Source organism: Nesoenas mayeri (genome assembly GCF_963082525.1).
Source record: "Nesoenas mayeri genome assembly, chromosome: 1".
Lineage (NCBI taxonomy): Eukaryota > Metazoa > Chordata > Aves > Columbiformes > Columbidae > Nesoenas > Nesoenas mayeri.
The window spans coordinates 41,017,279-41,035,452 of NC_137541.1; the positions used below are offsets into that span (position 1 = coordinate 41,017,279).

Sequence of the window (18,174 nt, forward strand, 5' to 3'; positions counted from 1 at the left end):
ACGGATTCAAACCAACTCTGTCAAAGACGCCCCACAAGAACGCAGCAAGTCTGAATTGCTTGTTGTGAACTGCAATCCCACCTCGGCTGTGGGAGAGGGCACCCAGAGGTCTGGTCCTCACCCAGCCCTGTCCCACCGAGGCCACCACTGCAGAACCTGCCACTGCAGCAGGGACACAGAGGTCTCTGAGCTCTGGCCTCGCAGGAGGAGGAGAAAGACGAGGGATGACCGCATCACCACACCCCAAGGCTGAGCAGAGCAGAGCAGAGCAGAGCAGAGGAGGAGCTTGGGGTTTGATCAAAGGCCGGCAACTGCAGGGGAGGAGGAGCAGGAACACAGAAAAAGAGCGTGGGGCAGAGGAGAAAGCAAGGAGAAGAGGGCAGCTGCCTGGGGAGGGAAGTGGGAGAGGAGGAGAGAAGGGCAAAAGGAGGCAGAGACAGTCTTGGGTCCAAAGAGAAAGACCAAGGAGGAGACAGGCTAGGAAATGGCATTGCTCCTGTGGCTGGGGTCCCAGCTGTCATCCTACTTGAGCAATGTCTCTATACTGGCAGTTTTTCTTATGGTCTTTACTTTAGTTCTTGACTTCACAAAGCGCAGGAAGAAGTGGAGCCGTTACCCGCCGGGCCCAACGTCGCTGCCGTTCATTGGGACCATGCTGTCTGTTGACTTCCAAAACCCCCACGCCTCCTTCAACAAGGTGAGTGCTGGGCCCCGCAGATAAACCACGCGGGTTTTGTGCTTCTGTTTGCAAATTCTAAGGGCCTTTTCTATAGGAAGGCACTGTTCAGCTGTCAGTCCAAAATCTGCCCAATGCAGAAACTAACTACAGCGTTTCTATGATTTGCTTACACGCTCCCGAGCACTTTGTTCAGTGCTACGGACTGGCAGGGGAGTTTTGACCTGCCTGCCCGGCAGTCTGTGTTCAGTCAAGGTCTTGTCTGCCCGGAGGAGGCTCCATGGGATGCTCCCAGGGTGAGCGTTCGGCTGACAGGCTCACCTGTGCACCCATCCCGCTGGCAGCCTTTGTCTTACAGATCACAATAGACGCAGGGTGTGTGCCAGTTACCTGTCTTGCTAGATGTGTAACGCTCCTTTTAGGGAGAAACCTCTTCCAACCTGTTTCTGGGAACCGGGCTCTGGGTAGATCTTTAGAGACAAATGCGTATTAAAAAAAAATTACCTATCATCTTATCATCAGTACTTCCTTCTAACAGAAGCAGACTGACTCAAAACTTGACTAGTCTTTCAGATCAAAATAAATACAAGTATTAGGAAATAATTTGTCGTTGAGCATGCAGCCTTTGAAAATCCCCAGGGAGGTCCTTGACCTTGTGTTGTCAGACAAAATCCAAAATACTTGCACAATGCTCATGGCCACAGTTTGGCCAGGATAGGCGCTTTCTAAGTCTTTCCACTCACAGAGCACTGATCTCTGCTTCAGCTGCTTTTTAGCCCCACTCTGAGCTGCTGCACTGCAAAGGTGGAAGATCAGCTGAAGGTCTCCTAATCAAAGCACCTCAAAAATCACTAAAAAATAAGGGCACTAAGGAAGGATATGGTGATATTTTTCATGTTACACTCAACTCATTTTCAGGGATGTACTTTTTTATCTTGGCAGCTTCAAAAGAAGTTTGGAAATGTCTTCAATCTCCAGAACTGCTGGACCAACGTGGTGGTACTGAACGGGTATAAAGCAGTGAAGGAAGCCCTGGTCCACAGATCAGAGGACTTTGCTGACCGGCCGTATGTGCCTGTATATGAACAGTTGGGCTACGGAAGTAAATCTGAAGGCAAGTCCCGTGGAAATGGGCATTCCCTGCTGACACTAGCACAGGGGACACTGGGGAGATGGAATATTTTATGATGCCACCTTCTCATGGCCTTCCGTTCAACCTCCTTGTATATCTTGTCACCCTTTGGTGGTGACAAAGTCAGATTTTATGAAAAGGGGGCTCCCTTTAGTGGTTGTTAGAAACTGTTAGAGGTCCAGGTGCTAGCACACAGCTCTTCACCAGTGTTAGGACACCGAGTGGTACAACTTTCCTGCCAGCACTGGAGCTGGTAGCTCCCAGCGCCCAGCGATTAGTGCTTATGCTCACACACTATGTGCATGTCGTTGTCAACACAGACGAAAATGGTAACTTCTTTCCAAGACAGAATCCAGCCCACAACCTCTCATCTTCAGCTCCTGTGCGGTGGCACAAGCTGCTGCCCAGTTCACACAAGTTAAGGGCACAACACTGAACGGTTGGGGGGAGCGATTCCTTTATCCTTAGCAGCGCTTGTTGCTCTCCCTGAATCCCCCCTCTACCTTCACCAGCCACGCACATGCATTAAAAGGTGCGGTAATCCGTTTGTAGAACTGCTGTATGAACAAGCTGTACAAGATCAGACTCTTTCATCTACCCACACAGACCTGTAGTGCCAAACTCATATTTGATATTCTCTAGTGATTCTCCAGTTGCTTGACATACGGGGTCAGAGCTCCTGACATTTCTTGCTCATCTGTAATTCCAGGAATTGTTATGGCGAGATACGGACACGTCTGGAAGGAACTGAGGAGATTCACGCTCTCTACCTTGAGGAACTTTGGGATGGGAAAGAAATCCTTGGAGGAGCGAGTGAAGGAGGAAGCGGGATTTCTGTGCTCTGCAATCAATTCTGAAGAAGGTTGGTCACATCCAGAGGGATGGAAAAATCAGAGAAAAAGGCAATAGAGTGATGCAGATGGAAGTAATACTGCAGCCACTCTCGTCTGCACGCAGTGCTCTCTTCCTAAGCCAATGCAGTTTTCTAGTCTATATGCATTAGTGACCTGGCTCTACTTTGAAGCCACTTTACACAGTGGGGCTACTGTAACATTAATCCATTTGAAACAGGAAACAAAAAGGAAATAAACAGAAATACAGAGGTAAAATATAATTATTCCCAGAGCTGGATTACTATTACCTTTATGAAGTCTTGGGAAACATATTGATATTATCACATGCCATAAACGTGCAGCTGAGAGTTTTCACAGCACATTGCCTGTCATGTAGACACAAAGCAAAGTGTTATCTGTCAAGTTACAGATCAATCCTGCAACTCAGCTTTTCTTGGGAGTGTTCTCCTTTAAACAAGGACAGACCAAGCAGTGGGACAGATGAGAAGATCTTCACTCTCTAGAATGATGCATTTGTACTTTGAGTGGTTTGTGGGCTTTTTCTCTTAAAGGCACCAAGGAGGCATCTGTGTGTTCTCATTGCTGACAGCTGGGGTCCAACAGCTCAGTCTTGCTTTGCTCCATTGCTTGGTCTCCATCTCCATTTTTAGGTCGGCCTTTCGATTTACGTTTATCTGTAAATAAAGCAATCGGCAATGTGATCTGCACCACCATCTATGGAGAGCGTTTTGACTACAGTGATGAGACATTCAAGAAGCTGTTACATTTGTTTGAAAAATTCCTGAAGGAAGAAACTGGATTCCTGACTCAGGTAAACCAAAAGCATAATACGCTCTGTAAGTAGCTGCCCTCTGTTGCTTGAGAGCATTGTGATTTCATTATTTTTCTTTTTGCATCACATAATATCTTCTCTGTCTCTCTGGTTCTGACATCCCAGCTTCTTAACGCGGTGCCCATTTTGTTGCACATCCCTGGACTGATACAGAAAGCCTTTCGAGGGCAAAAGGAGTTCGTGGACTTCACAGACACGCTCGTACATAAGCACATGGAGACCTGGAACCCTGCTTACACCCGAGATTTCACCGATGCGTTTTTAAAGGAAATGAAGAAGGTAGGGCCGCACCAGCAGAACCCCAGTGTCCAGGGGCAATTCCTTTGCCTGATTAAGCTTGTTGATAGAAGCTTACTTCCTTGTAAAGCTGTATAAAACCTCTTACTTATTTCCTACTTTTTCATTCCACATTGTATCTTGAGAAGGAGGCTGTGAACTTCTTAATGCTGTAACCTCCTTTATTGTCTTAAGAGACCATATTATCTGCTGATGTCCTTGTTCTCCTTTTCTATCTTCATGTTCCCCTCAGAGTCTAACAACTTGCTTTCTTTCCAGCCTGTGTCATTTTGAAGGCATTAAAAGGCAATAATTGAGAATTCACTAATATTTCTAAGTTTGCACCAGGGGACAAGTCAACACACAAGATTCTGTGTATGTCACTGCCTTAGTGACTGATGATTCAAAATCGGTTACAAAACTACAGAAACAGACTGGCTTTTTGGTATCGTTGTCCAGTCCACAGCCTGCCTTTAAACCGAGTTGTGACTTGGAAAGTCGGCATCTCCTTCAGGATATGTCTCTTAGAGTTGCTTGCCAAGAACTAGTTCCCTGTAGATCAGACAAAGGCCTAAATCTGAACCTCACTGAATTTAAAAGGCATCTTTGATTCAGTCACACACAAAGTCAGTATAAAATCAAAGGTACGTGCGTCAGCCCATCCATCCACCGTATGTTTCTGCACATGGATTCACTAAATTTCAAGTGCCAGATGTCCAATAGTAGCAAATTCTGCCTGCAAATTGCTTCCGCCATGAGAGTCCTCAGGCTGGGCTGCTGTGCTGCACAACGAGCCCTGCTGTGCTGCATGACCAACCCTGCTGTGCCGCGGGCACCGGGCACATCCAGTCCATACATGAGCCCCACAGCTCACAGAGACAGAGCAACGTCTGGTGCTTCTCAGAACTTCCCTGGCACAATCATCTTCTTTCCCAGCAAGTGGCCAAGCTCCAGTCACCTCCTTGTTTGCTCTCTGCAGGGCAAGGCTGCTGAAGAGAGCGGTTTCAACTATAACAACCTTCGTCTGGTGACCTCAGACTTGTTTGGAGCTGGTTCTGAGACCACCACCACCACCCTCCGGTGGGCAGTTCTGTACATGATTCTCCACCCAGAAATACAGAGTAAGTGAGAGGACAGAGGTGGGGTGTGTCACCTTCAACCCTCGTTCTTCTGTGAGGAGACTGAACATCTGCTCTCTGCGGTTTGGGTTTGTGGCAATGAGGAACAGCTTCGGCGATTGTTGGTCTGGCAGAAACCAGGAGAAACACTTACATGGCAGGGACTGATGGCAGGGGGGAGCCCTGGCAAAAACACTGGAATTGGAAGGGCAAGTTTGCTCTTGATTTCATTTTGAAGGCTACCTGGGGGCTTTCAGTGGCCAGAGTACCCTCCTCCTAGCATTTGGAATAGATGCTAATCTGTTTTAATTCTCCAGTTCTGCATGGCCAGATACCCTTTCAGCTGCATAGAGGATCGGTAAGGTAACACGTTGAGTGACATTAAAGGCATAAAGAATAGTTATACAGATGGCTCCCAGCAACTGAAAACAAATGCATTCCTCTCTAGTTTGTCTTCCTTTCTCTAATTGCTTGTACTGCTCTCACCCAGTGTCTACAATCTCATGCTGCCAACCTTTCTACAGCTTGTACCAGCCCCTTCTGTTTATCTGAGGGTGCTCTAATTCCTTCGCTGTGCTGCTTTCAGGTAAGGTCCAAGCAGAGATTGATAAGGTGATTGGCAGAGAGAGATCACCCGCCATGGAGGACCAAGTGAGCATGCCCTACACCAACGCTGTGATCCATTAAGTGCAACGCTGTGGGGATGTCATTCCCATTGGACTACCTCACAAGACGTACCGGGACACTGAGTTGCAAGGCTTCTTCATTCCCAAGGTGACCGGGGCCAGATAGACAATCACACATCCTCTAGGTTTGTGCGGGTTGTGTGGGAACCCAGCTGCAGTGGCGGGTCAGTGCAAAGGTTCACTTTCCTCTCAATGGGCTGTGACACCCACTGCCCTGCCTGTATTGGAAGGAGAAAGTCACAGAGCCTAAAGGGCTTTCTGGAGGCACACAACACCAGCTTACTGGCTTTCCTGAGATGCCAGTAGTTAAAACTCTAATCTCTGATGCCATTCAGATGCCACTGGCATTCACTCCACTGTCACTGTGACAGCGGCTGCCCTGGCAGCACTGGTAGCAATGCAAGACTGTTTTGTAAGGATACAAATTGCAAGGGTTGAGATGCTCAGAGCACAGGGCCAGCACCATCTGCCATTGGAAAAGTGCCCTGCTTTACCTCTAGTTTAAATAAGGCACACAAGAGGAGGTGGGTGTCTTATTCTGCAGCACCAAACAATGGTTGCTGTTAGATGGGAGACCTGGAGTAGAGAGGGACCAGCACTGGTCCATTGTGCCAAGATAATGCTGCTGTTCTCACACAAGTTGTTCCCTCTTGTGGAGGAGCGCAGGGGACGACGATCATCACCAACTTGTCTTCCGTGCTGAAGGATGAGACAGTCTGGGAGAAGCCAAATGAGTTTTACCCCGAACACTTCCTGGATACGAATGGGAAGTTTGTGAAACCAGACGCCTTCCTGCCCTTCTCAGCAGGTAAATCTGAGGGGAGGATCCAGCTACAAGTCAGGGGCACAGTGAGAGGGGTGATCTGCTCCTTCCACGGTGATTCCAGTGTGGTTTAACATCCTTTTTCGCTCCCTCTCTTGCAGGTCGCCGTGTCTGCCTGGGGGAACAGCTGGCCAGGACGGAGCTATTTATTTTCTTTACCACTCTCCTGCAGAAATTCACCTTTGTTCTCCCAGAGGACCAGCCCAGGCCACGGGAGGATGGTCACTTTGCCTTCACAAACGCCCCGCACCCGTACCTGGTGCGAGCAATCCCAAGATAAGTGCACATCGCTCTCCCTCCACTTAGAGACCACCACCAACGCAAACTCTTGTCAGAAATGTTGCAGGATCATCCCAGGTTCCACTCAAGATCTCTCAAATCTGCACAGACGTCCCCAGCTCTGTAAAGTAAGGATCTGGCCCAACAGATACAGTTTATCTTCATTCCAGTCCTGGATCTTGAATCAGCCACAGCAAGTTACAAATCAGGATCAGCTTCCCAGTACATATATGTCTCATGGGCCAACTCTGCTTTACTTTGGGCTCTCATTGGCCGCAGCAGCAGTTCACTGAGCACACAGCTACTGAGAGAATTGTTAGTCCTGACGGAGTTTACTGAAATGCAAGGGTATCCTGGGTAAAAGACACCCCTGGGGTCATTTGTGAAATACAGAAGACAACATATTCCAAAAGAAATCCTGGTGTTTAGGTTTACCACCTTCCCAAATTAGGTCCTGAAAACTGCTTTTTTGGTTTTGGGCATTACATAAAGTCAGCTCTTGGGCAGGCTTGGAGCTCACAAAGGGATGGAGTTACACTGTTTGAAACAGCACAGCTGTAGATTTCAGAGCTACCTTTCTCTTTCTTCCTTCAATATTCCTGACAAATTGTTTTGCAAGGTGTTAGGATACATAGATATTTAGATTAGTAGTAACTACCATTTAACCACATAGCTGAAAAGGCCATAGCGTAAAGGAGCTTCTATGCATAATCACAGTTCAAGAAATCCACATTCACATCTATCTTTCCAATACCTGTTTTGGAAGCTATGAAAGCTATTGAATTATGCAAATACTTAATACCATTGTTAAAATTTTTACTTCAGTGGGAGCTGCACATTTATGCTTTTCATCTATAAAACAATCCAAAAGAATAAAAGTGATCTGAAAAGTCTTCTTTGCCACCCTCTCCTCCTTGTGGTTCTCTCAGACCTGCCTCACATACTCGACTATTCTCTCCTTGCAGCCAACACCCCATTCACTTCTTTCAAGGTCTTTTTAGCGTTACTTTTGTGCTTGGCTCAATGATGAGCACAGACTTGGCTTTATAGTTTCCAGCACAGAGAGGTGTTTCTGAAGAGCAGCTGTTGGTGAACTAAACCTCAAGCAGAATTGATTTCAGCAACCATGTATTTGGATCAAAGGCGTGGGTGGACCTAGAATAGGGACTGTCTTTCTAGCATGCAAGAATGCACTGAAAACAAGCCAACTTGCATGTGCAAACATGAACTGGTTGGCACTTCGCAGGCAAAAGGGAACAAACGCATCATTGCAAAACGCAAATGTAGCACTGATAATGGGCAAGGGGAAAGCAACTCCCAGCCAGAAGTGGCTGCAAACGCAAAACAGCTGGTGCCAGGCAGGCGGGTAGGAAGGGGCTACCGTGAGACTGAGGCCCTTGCTGAGAAGCGTCCCGCTGCCTCCTGTCACCCATCGCCTCGGGGCCTGCGCAGGGCCCGGGCCGCTCACCAGGGGCCCGCGGCAGCCGCTGCACCTCTCGCCTGCAGCCGCCACCCCCGGGACGCTGTCGTGAGGCCGCGGCACCTCGCAGGCCTCGCCTCGGGGGCCTAAACCCGCCCCCGCTCGTCCTGACTCCGTGCCCCGCCCCCCAGGCTCGGCTTTCCCACCGCCTCCCACCCTCCCCCGCCGCTCCCCGCTCCCCGGCCGGCCCCGGGCCGGACTCCTCCCGCCGCCGCAGAGCGGGAGGGGCACTGCCGGCCCAACGGCCCCGGGAGGCGGGGCACATCGCAGCCCCGCCCACCCGCTCGGTTCCTCCCAGAGCAGCCAGCGGGGATTGGCGTTCTTCTTGGCCAATCATATGGGAGGCCGCAAGCCGCCGCTATTTTCCACGCCCCAAAGGCTGGAGTGGCGGCGCCGCCGGCCAATAGAAGGTCGCCGTTCGGGTGTGCGGTCCTGCCGGCGGCGGGGAAGGGGCGGGACGCAGCGCTCGGAGCAGTCGCCGCAGCGGCGGCTGCAGCAGGATGGCGGTGGCGGGGAAAGGCGCGGTGTCCGCGGCGGTGAAGCCGATCTTTAGCCGGGACCTGGGCGAAGCCAAGCGGCGCGTGAGGGAACTGTACCGGGCCTGGTACCGCGAGGTGCCCAACGCCGGTGAGGGCGCGGAGCCGGTCGCGCATGCGCGGGCGGGAGCGCGAGCTCAAGGTCGTGACGGCCGCCCCGCAGCCGTTGGGCTCTGAAGTGCGCGGTTCTCCCGGCTGTGAGGGCTCGGCCCTCGCCGGCCAGCCCCGGGCCCTGCCCGCTGCCCCTGGGCCCGCTGGACACGGCTGTTCGGGGCTTGTGGGCTCCCGGTGCGGCGCGGGCCCGGTCGCCTGGCGCAGGCGGGTTTGCCTGGCCCTGCCTGCCCCGGCGGCCGCCCCAGCACGGCGAGCGCCGGTCGCGTCGCGCCTTGCTTGCCGCTTGGTTTCCCTAACGGAGCGGGAGAGAAATGAGCTTTGAGTTCCCAGAATAGGGATACGGTGGCTTTGTTATCTGTCTCCTTAAAATTGCTCTGGGACTGATACCACGGCCGCGTTGTTTATTGGCTTTCCATTAATTGTATTAGCGAAGCCGGCAGGCACTGCAGGAACAAATGACCGTGTAGTGTTTTCTAGGCTTGAGTTGCACGTTGTCAGTGGGAAAGAGGAAAAGCAACATAGATGACCCTGTGACTGTTGTGTTTCTTCTAGTACACCTGTACCAGCTGGACATCACGGTGAAGCAGGGGCGGAACAAGGTGCGGGAGATGTTCATGAAGAATGCCCACGTTAGAGATCCACGGGTGATAGACATGCTGGTTATTAAGGTACAAACAAGTTATTCCTGTTTTGTTGAAGCTGCACAGGATGGCAAGCAAAACAGTAGTTTAAATACTGTCTTGTGGATGGTTGGTTTTTTTTGGAAACAGTGGCAGTCAAAGACAGGGCAAAAAGATGGTGCTAGCTAGCGTACCATTAAAAGTTACTTTTCAGCTCCTTCGATTGGGATGTGGTTTTCTTCACCTATTCCAAAACATATGTTAGAGTGGCAGTACTTGGTGGGAGGCCGGCTTTAGGGGGCAGGACATCTTGAGTCTGTAATACGTGTGGTTCTGTCTGGTGCAAAGCAATAACCAGCATACCAAGAGTTGGGCAAGGCTTCAGAGTGGGTCTGAACAACAATAACCTCTGCAGCTGTAATGCATTAGAAGGTTTCCAACCAAGGATGGCCATGCTCACCTGTTGTATTTTTTGCATTTCAAGGCAGTTGGTCTGTCTTTACATGAGTAAACAAATCTGGAAACAGAATCGTAGGTAATAAGTAGGGTAGGTGATGGTTCCAGGCAGTCTCATTCTGCCCTGTGCTGCCATCCTCCAAAACTAGAACAATAAATCATAGACTGGAGTCATGAAGAAGTTCTGTTCAAATCTCTGTGGTAGTGATACTGGTGCAAAGCACTTAGCAGCAATTTTACTTAAAGGCAGAGGGCAGGTACAGTATATGTATTTGTGTCACAGTATAGGTGATGCAAGCAGTCTTCAGGAGTACAGAATTGTCGATGCAGCTGTCCTAAGGGTGATTCTAAGTGCATTCAAATAACTTTTGTAGTACTGTATAGTTAGAATCAGGCTCTAAGTGGGAGCTAGGCTAAAAATCTTCTATCTGTGTGCAGGGAAAAATGGATCTTCAAGAAACTATTCAGGTGTGGAAGCAGAAGACTCACATCATGAGGTATTTCCATGAGACTGAAACCCCACGGCCTAAAGACTTTCTGTCCAAATTCTACGCAGGCCACGATCCCTGAGAGATTGACTCTGTCTTCCTGCCTTGTGTTACAAATAAAGTTCTGTACAGCAGGAAAAAACCTACACAGAAAGATTGTATAGCATATTAGGAGTCCAATGACTAAATCCAAATCCAGAGCGTGCGCAAGTCATTGTGACCTGCATGAAGATCTGCGACTTCCAAGTTTTTGCCAACGTGTGTTTGGTGGGAGTTTGTCCCATCCCTTGCCCTGGAGTCTCTGCTGAATAACCACAGCACAACCTGGCTGTGGAGCTCTCTGTGAGGCCCGCCGCCGTGTGAGTGTGTGTGTGTGTGTGCGTTTGCTCTCTGGAGGAGATGGCCTTGAGAAAAGCCACTGTAGCAGCAAAAATGTTCCTAGTGCTTGAGGCCCGTCTGTATTCATGCAGTGTTTTACAATTTCATGCAATGACTTTGTTGACCTTGTGGTTTTTATTTGGACACTATTCTCTGTTTACTTCCTCACAGAGAATGGCATAAAATCCAATAACGCCCTTTGTGCAATAAAAAGATCAGCAGAGTCCATTTCTCTGCTGCAAAGTGAAATTACCTGGAAAAATGGCATTTTGTACTGTTGTCTAGAATAGGCAGGCTCTGTAAGAGCTTCTGATGCCTAGCAGAAGATGTCCTACCATCACCTCCTTAATTGAATCAAGAATTACTAGCTCCCTTTCAAGAAGGGTAAGGAGAACCTCTTTAATCAGATAAAACACATTTTCAGCAGGTAACTTGGTGCTGGAGCACCCCCATGTGTGATCAGCACTGAATGCCTGTAGTGCTCTCAAGCTGCTTTTTATCCTGGCCTAAATACTGGGGCCTTCTTCCCCATATGAGGGCTGTAAAGGAGCACCCCTCAGGGGTACGTATGTCTGTTTACCTAGAAGCTTTGGGTCTGGGGTGCTTTTTAGGACAGGGCTGAAGAAGGAACACGGGAAGGGCCAGGAGGGACCGTGGACTAAAGCAGTGACAGGAGTTTGGCAGTTTAGAAGACAGGAGCAGGGACATGTTTGACCCGCGAGAGCCGATAAACTGGAGCAACCACTTCTTGAGTGGCCTTAGAGAAGGAGGGGGCAGCTGAGATACTGAGTGACTCAAGAACCTGCCAGCTCTGGGGTCACTCAGGTGGCAGGTTCCCTTTGCGCTCAGTATCAGAGCTGGAGTGTTAGAGCAAACATCAGAAGCAGTGACAAGCAATAAAGGAGTAAATGCGTCCGCTTGAAACAAACACGGTGCTAATGCGCGTGACATTAAAAGAAACTCTTTTGACAGCTACAAGAATACTGAAGGAAACAGTGGGCAGTCAAGAGGAGAGGCCAGATAACTGACCAGAAAGCGTGGGAGAGACACTGCTGGCTCGAAAAAAGAAAAAAATAAAATTAAAAAGAAATAATTTGACTTTAACCTTTCAAAGTATTTGAGAAAACAGCTGGTCGAATGTGACTGAAGCTAGCCTATGTGTGCCCTAGCAGGAGAGAACACCTTTAAAGTCTATTATGCAAGGATTTAATTGCAAGAGTAAATACTTCTACAAAAAGAATTGCTGAAGTTTATACACAGTTTAAAAAGTAAGTATATTAGGGCTTGTACAAAAGGAAGTTCTGAACTACCAAGGAAATAGTAAGTACCTGGAGCCAGAGCGTGCAGATATTTTCACTGTTCACAGATTTCATGCTATAAAATGCATCCGTAAGTTAGTCTGCCACTTATATTCACCATTTACAAAACCTACTCAAAACTCTTAGCTCTGCAATGATAATACTGTGTTTAACCCTCAGTGAGGTGAAATTAATGATACAGTCTCCATCTGACACACCTGCACAGTGCTGGGTAGTAAATCAACATTATTTCAACAGTGGTGCCGTTTCCAATATGACTCCACTGCTTCCTCCAGGATTCCTGTCATATGCTGTGGATTAGTACTGAATTACAGAAAGGACTTGTAAGAGGAAATAAATAGGAAGAGAGGGTCCTTACTGGCACAGACGTACAGAGGTAGGAAGGTTAAGACAGAATTGCTACATCACAGGCACATAATCTATAAAAACACACGACCAAAGTCACACATCTCAATCTCTTGATGTTTAATTAAGTGTTTTCCCGTATTGCTAATAAAAGGAATCCCAAGCAGTCTTCGATGAGGTGAGCGTGTGTGTGTGCAAGGATGCAGGGCCTTATCAAGCACTTCTTAACCCTGATCTACAGATTTCTGTCATACAGACACGTGCAGGACACTCGCTGGCAAAGGGGACACAGAGCCCCCTGTCCCCTTTAGGAAGGACAAAACAGAGGTGACAGATGTTGGAACCATTGCTTTGTCAATGGTTTTCTCCCTTCTGTTCTTCCATTACAGTTCTGCAAATAGAATAATAAGCCATTACTCTTCAGATACACCGTACAGCGCTCCAGTCTGTGCCTCCCCACCTGAGGGGGAGGTTTACAAAAAAGGAGTTTCTAACAGGGCATTGCGATCTTTACAACCTTTTAATTCTCTGGTTTTAGCTGTGCTGGAAAAATGCAGGAAAATCTCTTTATCAAACAGAATACATAACAACAAGTGACAGATTTACAAGTAGTTCTTGAAAACAACAACTTTTTTCTGAAAAGAATCAAATACACCCAAACCCAAAACTTTACGTGGGGCAAGCCAAATGGAATAACATAAAATGGAGGGAAGTGTAGATTAGATAAAGGGAAAGCAGAAATGATTCATCTTTATCTGACAAGTCTGAATGGTCCAGCTACTTCAGAGATCAGTATTGTTACACCCACCAGACAGTTTGTTCTGTTGGGTTCTGGAATTCTCTCACCTGGTTCACTTCTATATTAGAATTTAACACTAAAGCATCCAAGGCCTTTCTACAGGCATAGTTCAAACAGTCCCTGCAGCAGCTGGTGGTACTCAGTTCAAAGCAGTGAAATGTTCAGGTGTCAGAGCTCACAAACTCCAGTGGCAGCTGGACTCTACTTGTATGGAACTTCCACAGGAGGATCTCAAAGGGCTTTGCAATCACCAGGCAATCATGCTCTGCACAGTCTTAGGAGCCAAGTAACGACAATTCTTGCCTTTACGCAGACCGAGCAGTAATCATCAGGCTGGTACCCAAGGAATGACCTGGGCACGCCAGCAAAAGGCACTTGTGCAGTGAAGAGCCACGTGCCCCAGCACCTCACAGCTCCCCCCAGCACTGACCCACACCCCTGTCCGCTGAGCCTTGTCACAGGAGGAATGGCTGGAAACCCTCACCACGGGCTTGCCGTCTGCCAACGTGACAGGGCGGCGCTGGGAGCACCGTGGGATACAGATACCACATCACCACCCCCGAGGGGTCGATAACGACCAAGAAGCTGTCTCCCGTCTTTAAGCCGCTGATGGTCTTCCCACTGTACACATCTTGCACCTGGAAGAGAGAGATGGGGGCTACCAGGATTTCCACAGATCTTCCATCGTGAGGTCCAGCCGTGGTCACCAAGGTGGCATGGCAGGACAGGGTACAGGAGTGGCCAACAGGAGGGAGACCCAATGGGTGGCTGCCCCTTTGTCCTGAAGGCAGGGAGTGGGAGTCCTTCCCCCCAGAAAATGCAACAAGGTGTCAACAAGGGAAGCTGTAAAAAGGGGCATGCAGGTTCCACAGGGCTGCCCCACCATGCAGCGTGCCCCTGGGGCTCACCTCATACACGGTGTCCTCGGGGAAGTGGAGCTTGGCCAGGCTGGTGTTGTAGACAAAGGGCATATCCGTCCTCCGGCTGAAGAAGACGAGGGCGCTGGCGCCCTGGGACAGCGGGCGCAGGAACACCTCGATGTGCGATTTGTCCTAGAGGTGGGAATGGGTGGGTGAGGCAGAGCTGCCGGGACCAGCGCTGGCCCAGAGCTTCTGACTTTGCCCTGTGGGGCTGCTACACCAGCAGGTCCCCAGTTCCCACAGCTCCTGCTCATGTTCCTCTGCATCACCTTTCTCCTTTTTGTAACCCTCGTGCTGCTTCTGTGTGCTCTCCCAAACACATCCGCCTGCCCTCTAACCTTGACAATCCTGCGCCCCTGGATTCCCAGGGGGTCCTGGTTGATCTGGATCATCAGGCGGTTCTGCAAGATCTCCTTGGCACTTGGGGAGATGGTGCGGAGATCTGTGGACATGAGTAGCGGAGCTGCCATTACCGTCCACAAGGCCATTTGGGAGCGCGCCTGCTCATAGCTAAGGCCAAAGTTTCCAATGATGAGCTGGAGGGGAGATGGGGAAAAGATGGGAGAGGTAAAAGAGGGTTAGAAACTTGTCTGTTCGCCACCCTTGGTGATGCTGCAGCCTGCTAGGGGAGCACACATGGAAAACCTCATATGCACTTCTGTTTCTTGAGCAGCTAGGACATCCCACCCCTGATAGATGCTAAGCCATCAGCACACATTCAAACACACTTGCTAATACCCTTTGCGTCACCACTGTCCCCCATCTGGTTGTGCAGGGAAGGACAAGAACACTTGGATAGCAGAACACGTATACTCAAGAGGTAAAGGGTTCATTGCAACCACCGGCTTTTCCCCACAGCTTAGCTAAAGGCAAAATGCGCTTTGCCTCTTTGCACCAACAAGGCTCCTGGCACTCTTCCTTCACCCTGCACCTAGAAGGGGATCCCTGGAGACCCTCTATCCCTGGCCAGCGTCAATGCACGCACCACCCGGCCGCACCATGTCTGGGTCATTCCAGTGGCCGGGGCCAGCCGCCGGCTGCAGCACATCCTGGTTTGCAGAGAACCAGTCCAGGATGGAAAGCACGCTGTCCCAGGAGTCCTGGATGTCATCATAGTTACGCCACAGGTTGCAGACCTCTGCCAGGACAGTGTAGTTCACCTGGAGAGGAGTACAGGGTCAGGCAGGAAGGAGAAAGGATGGGGTCTGCAAGCTGGGGGAGAAGGGGCAGACAGGCTTGTTGCAAGGTGCAGCACCCAGAAGATGTTTGGTGTTTGCAAAGCACAGGGATCTGGAGAAGAAGGACAGAGTCATATCCCAATATGACTGAACACATCCCAGTATGACAGCATGTCTGGCAAAACAGCCACAGAAGTCACGGTGAAGTGTGATCAACTGCAAGAATGAAGGCAGCTCAGGATTTACTCAGAAGGTGAAAGAGGAAATAAATAAATGCACTCAATTCTCAGTAAACATTACAAGAAGGAACATCCTGTTTCAAGTACTTAAACCAGACAGGACCTGGTTCTGAACAACAGACTGTCAGGACTGAACCCACACCAGCTTAGAAGGCACACCCCAGGGCCTTCTTCCCCCAAATTGCCATCACCCAGCCACGTTGGGAACCTTAAGTGTCCCCAGACACCTGGCAGGCAGGTGTCCCTTCTAGGGACCTACAGCCCATCCTACCAGGGGTGGAGCAGTAAGTGGGGTGGAGCACCCAGCTCCTGCAGCTCCAAGAAGAGCTGCCCCAGGGCACGGGGGATACAGGTAACAACCACTAGAAAGTACAATCCTCACCTTGGGCGGGAGTCCACCCTGATATGCCGGCCAGCTGCAGGAGTACACAATGGGGCGACCTGTGCTGTTCAAGGCTCTTGCCATTTCTGGGTAGCCTTAGGGAGAGAAGATGACCAATGGTGAAGGAGATGGCTGGCAGCAGCCCACATCCCGCCCACCTGGCCAGGGGTCCCCAGGCCAGCCTGGCCTCCTGCCTTATACCAGCTCTAGGGCACCCAAACTCCCTCCTCTTTGCCCAAGAGCTGCAACAGGAAATGTGAGGGGAGTACCACAGCCTGCCAAACATTTCTGCAGACACCACGCTGCCCTGACCAAAGCAACCAGGGGAGAAAAACCAGCCAGCCAGGAAGCCTTTACCTTTTGCCTGCTCTTCTCCAGACGAGTAGCATCCATCCAGCTTCAACATGTCCACACCCCACTCCGCAAAGGTCTGGGCATCCTGTTCCACAAGGTCCAGTGTGGTGCCTGGGTAGCCCCCACAGGTGAGGGTGCCCAGGTCACCATAAATGCCCAGCTTCAGGCCTCGGGCATGGACCTGCGAGGAGAGGAGAGCTGCAAGGATGGGGACGAGGGCTCCTCCGTCTCCTCCCAGCCCTCCTGCCATGATGGCATGGGGACACAGAGAACCCCGCCACCCCAGCGGGAACTCACATAGTCAGCCAGAGCCTTAATCCCCCTGGGAAACCTCTCGGGGTCAGCAACCAGCCGTCCCGCTGCATCCCGCTTCTTGGCTGACCAGCAGTCATCAATGTTGATGTACTCATAGCCCAGTTCCCTCCAGCCGTCCTCTGCCAGGCGGTCTGCCATCTCGTAGAAGAGCGTCTCACTGCAGGTCAGGGGGACCAGAATGCGACAGTCTGATCCCCTGTGACCTCCAAGCCCTACTAGCTGAGGTAGCCAGCAGGACTCTGGGGCTAACTGGGGGCTCTGGAGGGTTGGCCACCACAGGGCTGGCCTGGGCCATACAGGGGGTTCCCCAGGGCTCTCCTTTAAACCCCATCCATGTGCTGCTTGTTGACCTCAGTGAAGGGAATCGCTTCCCCAACACTCCGCAAAGCGCGACCACATCCTTCCACATCAGGGGCTTTCCAGCTCCAGCACGGAGCCACCTGAGCCACCCACCTCCCACACACCCATGCTCCCGGAGATCCCACTGCTGCAGGGCTCGTCCTGGGGACAACAGACAGTGCCACAGCTGTCCCGGGCCCGGTGTCTGACCCGATCTGCTCATCCACCCTCCCCTGCCCTCGCAGACCTCGGACACCAGCCCGGCCTTTCCGAGCCGGTTCCCTCGAGCAGGGGCACACAGGACAAGGCCTCCTTGCAGGGACAGGGGGATGCCGAGACCCCGGGGGACTGGGGCAGACGCCGCGCCGAGCTCCTCCCCAGCAGGGAGCCCCGAGGGGGCGTCCCCCGCCGCTCCCGCCCCGCTGACCTGATGCAGTTGCGCGGGTCCTCCTGGCAGTCCACGTTGCAGCGGAACCGCTCCCAGGCCAGCCAGCCCATGGGAGGGGTGAGCGCCAGCCCGTTCTCCAGGGCCACGGAGGGCAGCGCCAGAGTCAAAGCCAAGACCAGTCCGCTCAGCACCGCCGACCCCATCCTGCCTGCCGCCGCCGGGACACAGAGCGCCCGTCCCCGGCTCGGCCCCGCTCACATGATACCGCCCTCGTCACCTGACCGCCCGCCCCGCCTCCCGCCCGGCCCGGCCCGGCCCGGCCCGGCATGGCATTGAGTTGCAGCCAGCCCCGCTGCGCCTCGCAGCCGCCGTCCCCGCCGGGATCGCACCCCGTTGCTGCTGCACCGTGCCGGTGCTGCGTCCCGCAGCTGTGGCACCCCATTGATATCGGCCACCTGTGCCTGTGCACCCCGTTAGTAACAGACCCATTGAACCCACAGCAATTACACTCATTGCTGCTGCACCCCAAAGCTGTTGCACCTCACAGTCAGCGTTGCACCCTGCCGATAACGCACCCCACTGCTGCTGCACCCCATTGCCATTGCACCTCACTGCTGCTACATCCCATTACTGGCGCCCTATCACTGCCGCACCCCATGGCTGCTGCACCCCAATAGTTGCACTGAGCGGGAAGGGGGACACTTTAGGTCTCCCCGAGGTGGGACCCCGGGGGTACCCAAAAGGTGTCGGACGGAACGGAGAGGTGCGGCAGAAAGCAGCTCCATGCAGGCTGCGCCACCCCGCCGGCCGCCCCCCGCCCTCTGCCGCCGCCAGCGGGGCGGTGCATG

General features: G+C 51.5%; 3 protein-coding genes across 3 annotated transcripts; 2 read left to right on the forward strand and 1 right to left on the reverse strand.

Moving 5' to 3' along the window:
* Positions 1-484: 484 nt before the first annotated feature.
* LOC308046675 (cytochrome P450 2D14-like) lies at positions 485-6,677 on the forward strand (the record flags this gene model as incomplete). The annotated part of the gene is given in 10 exon segments (XM_080354671.1): positions 485-697; positions 1,619-1,799; positions 2,518-2,670; positions 3,313-3,473; positions 3,600-3,773; positions 4,750-4,891; positions 5,475-5,572; positions 5,576-5,662; positions 6,241-6,382; positions 6,499-6,677. Coding segments are annotated over 10 exon segments (1,530 nt in total).
* Positions 6,678-8,580: 1,903 nt separating this feature from the next.
* Positions 8,581-10,846, forward strand: LOC308052748 (NADH dehydrogenase [ubiquinone] 1 alpha subcomplex subunit 6-like). The gene is made up of 3 exons (XM_080363356.1): positions 8,581-8,783; positions 9,359-9,474; positions 10,321-10,846. Exons 1-3 carry the CDS (start codon positions 8,657-8,659, stop codon positions 10,450-10,452), a joined length of 375 nt encoding a protein of 124 aa, XP_080219482.1. The 5' UTR covers positions 8,581-8,656; the 3' UTR covers positions 10,453-10,846.
* A 698-nt stretch (positions 10,847-11,544) lies between these two features.
* NAGA (alpha-N-acetylgalactosaminidase) lies at positions 11,545-17,561 on the reverse strand. Its single transcript, XM_080363355.1, has 8 exons — positions 17,366-17,561; positions 16,582-16,756; positions 16,288-16,465; positions 15,931-16,025; positions 15,130-15,291; positions 14,470-14,667; positions 14,120-14,263; positions 11,545-13,849 (listed from the first exon to the last, which is right to left on the reverse strand). The coding sequence occupies exons 1-8, from the start codon at positions 17,527-17,529 to the stop codon at positions 13,667-13,669; spliced, it is 1,299 nt and encodes a 432-aa protein (XP_080219481.1). The 5' UTR covers positions 17,530-17,561; the 3' UTR covers positions 11,545-13,666.
* Positions 17,562-18,174: the final 613 nt, after the last annotated feature.

Excerpts from the sequence above, each read along its gene's own strand:
- LOC308052748 (XM_080363356.1), top strand. The coding sequence starts at position 8,657 with ATGGCGGTGGCGGGGAAAGGCGCGGTGTCCGCGGCGGTGAAGCCGATC. Across the intron at positions 8,784-9,358 it reads CCGCGAGGTGCCCAACGCCG|TACACCTGTACCAGCTGGAC; the intron begins GTGAGGGCGCGG and ends TGTTTCTTCTAG. Across the intron at positions 9,475-10,320 it reads TAGACATGCTGGTTATTAAG|GGAAAAATGGATCTTCAAGA; the intron begins GTACAAACAAGT and ends ATCTGTGTGCAG.
- NAGA (XM_080363355.1), bottom strand. The coding sequence starts at position 17,529 with ATGGGGTCGGCGGTGCTGAGCGGACTGGTCTTGGCTTTGACTCTGGCG. Across the intron at positions 14,668-15,129 it reads ACTGGAATGACCCAGACATG|CTCATCATTGGAAACTTTGG; the intron begins GTGCGGCCGGGT and ends TCTCCCCTCCAG. Across the intron at positions 14,264-14,469 it reads AGGGGCGCAGGATTGTCAAG|GACAAATCGCACATCGAGGT; the intron begins GTTAGAGGGCAG and ends TCCCACCTCTAG.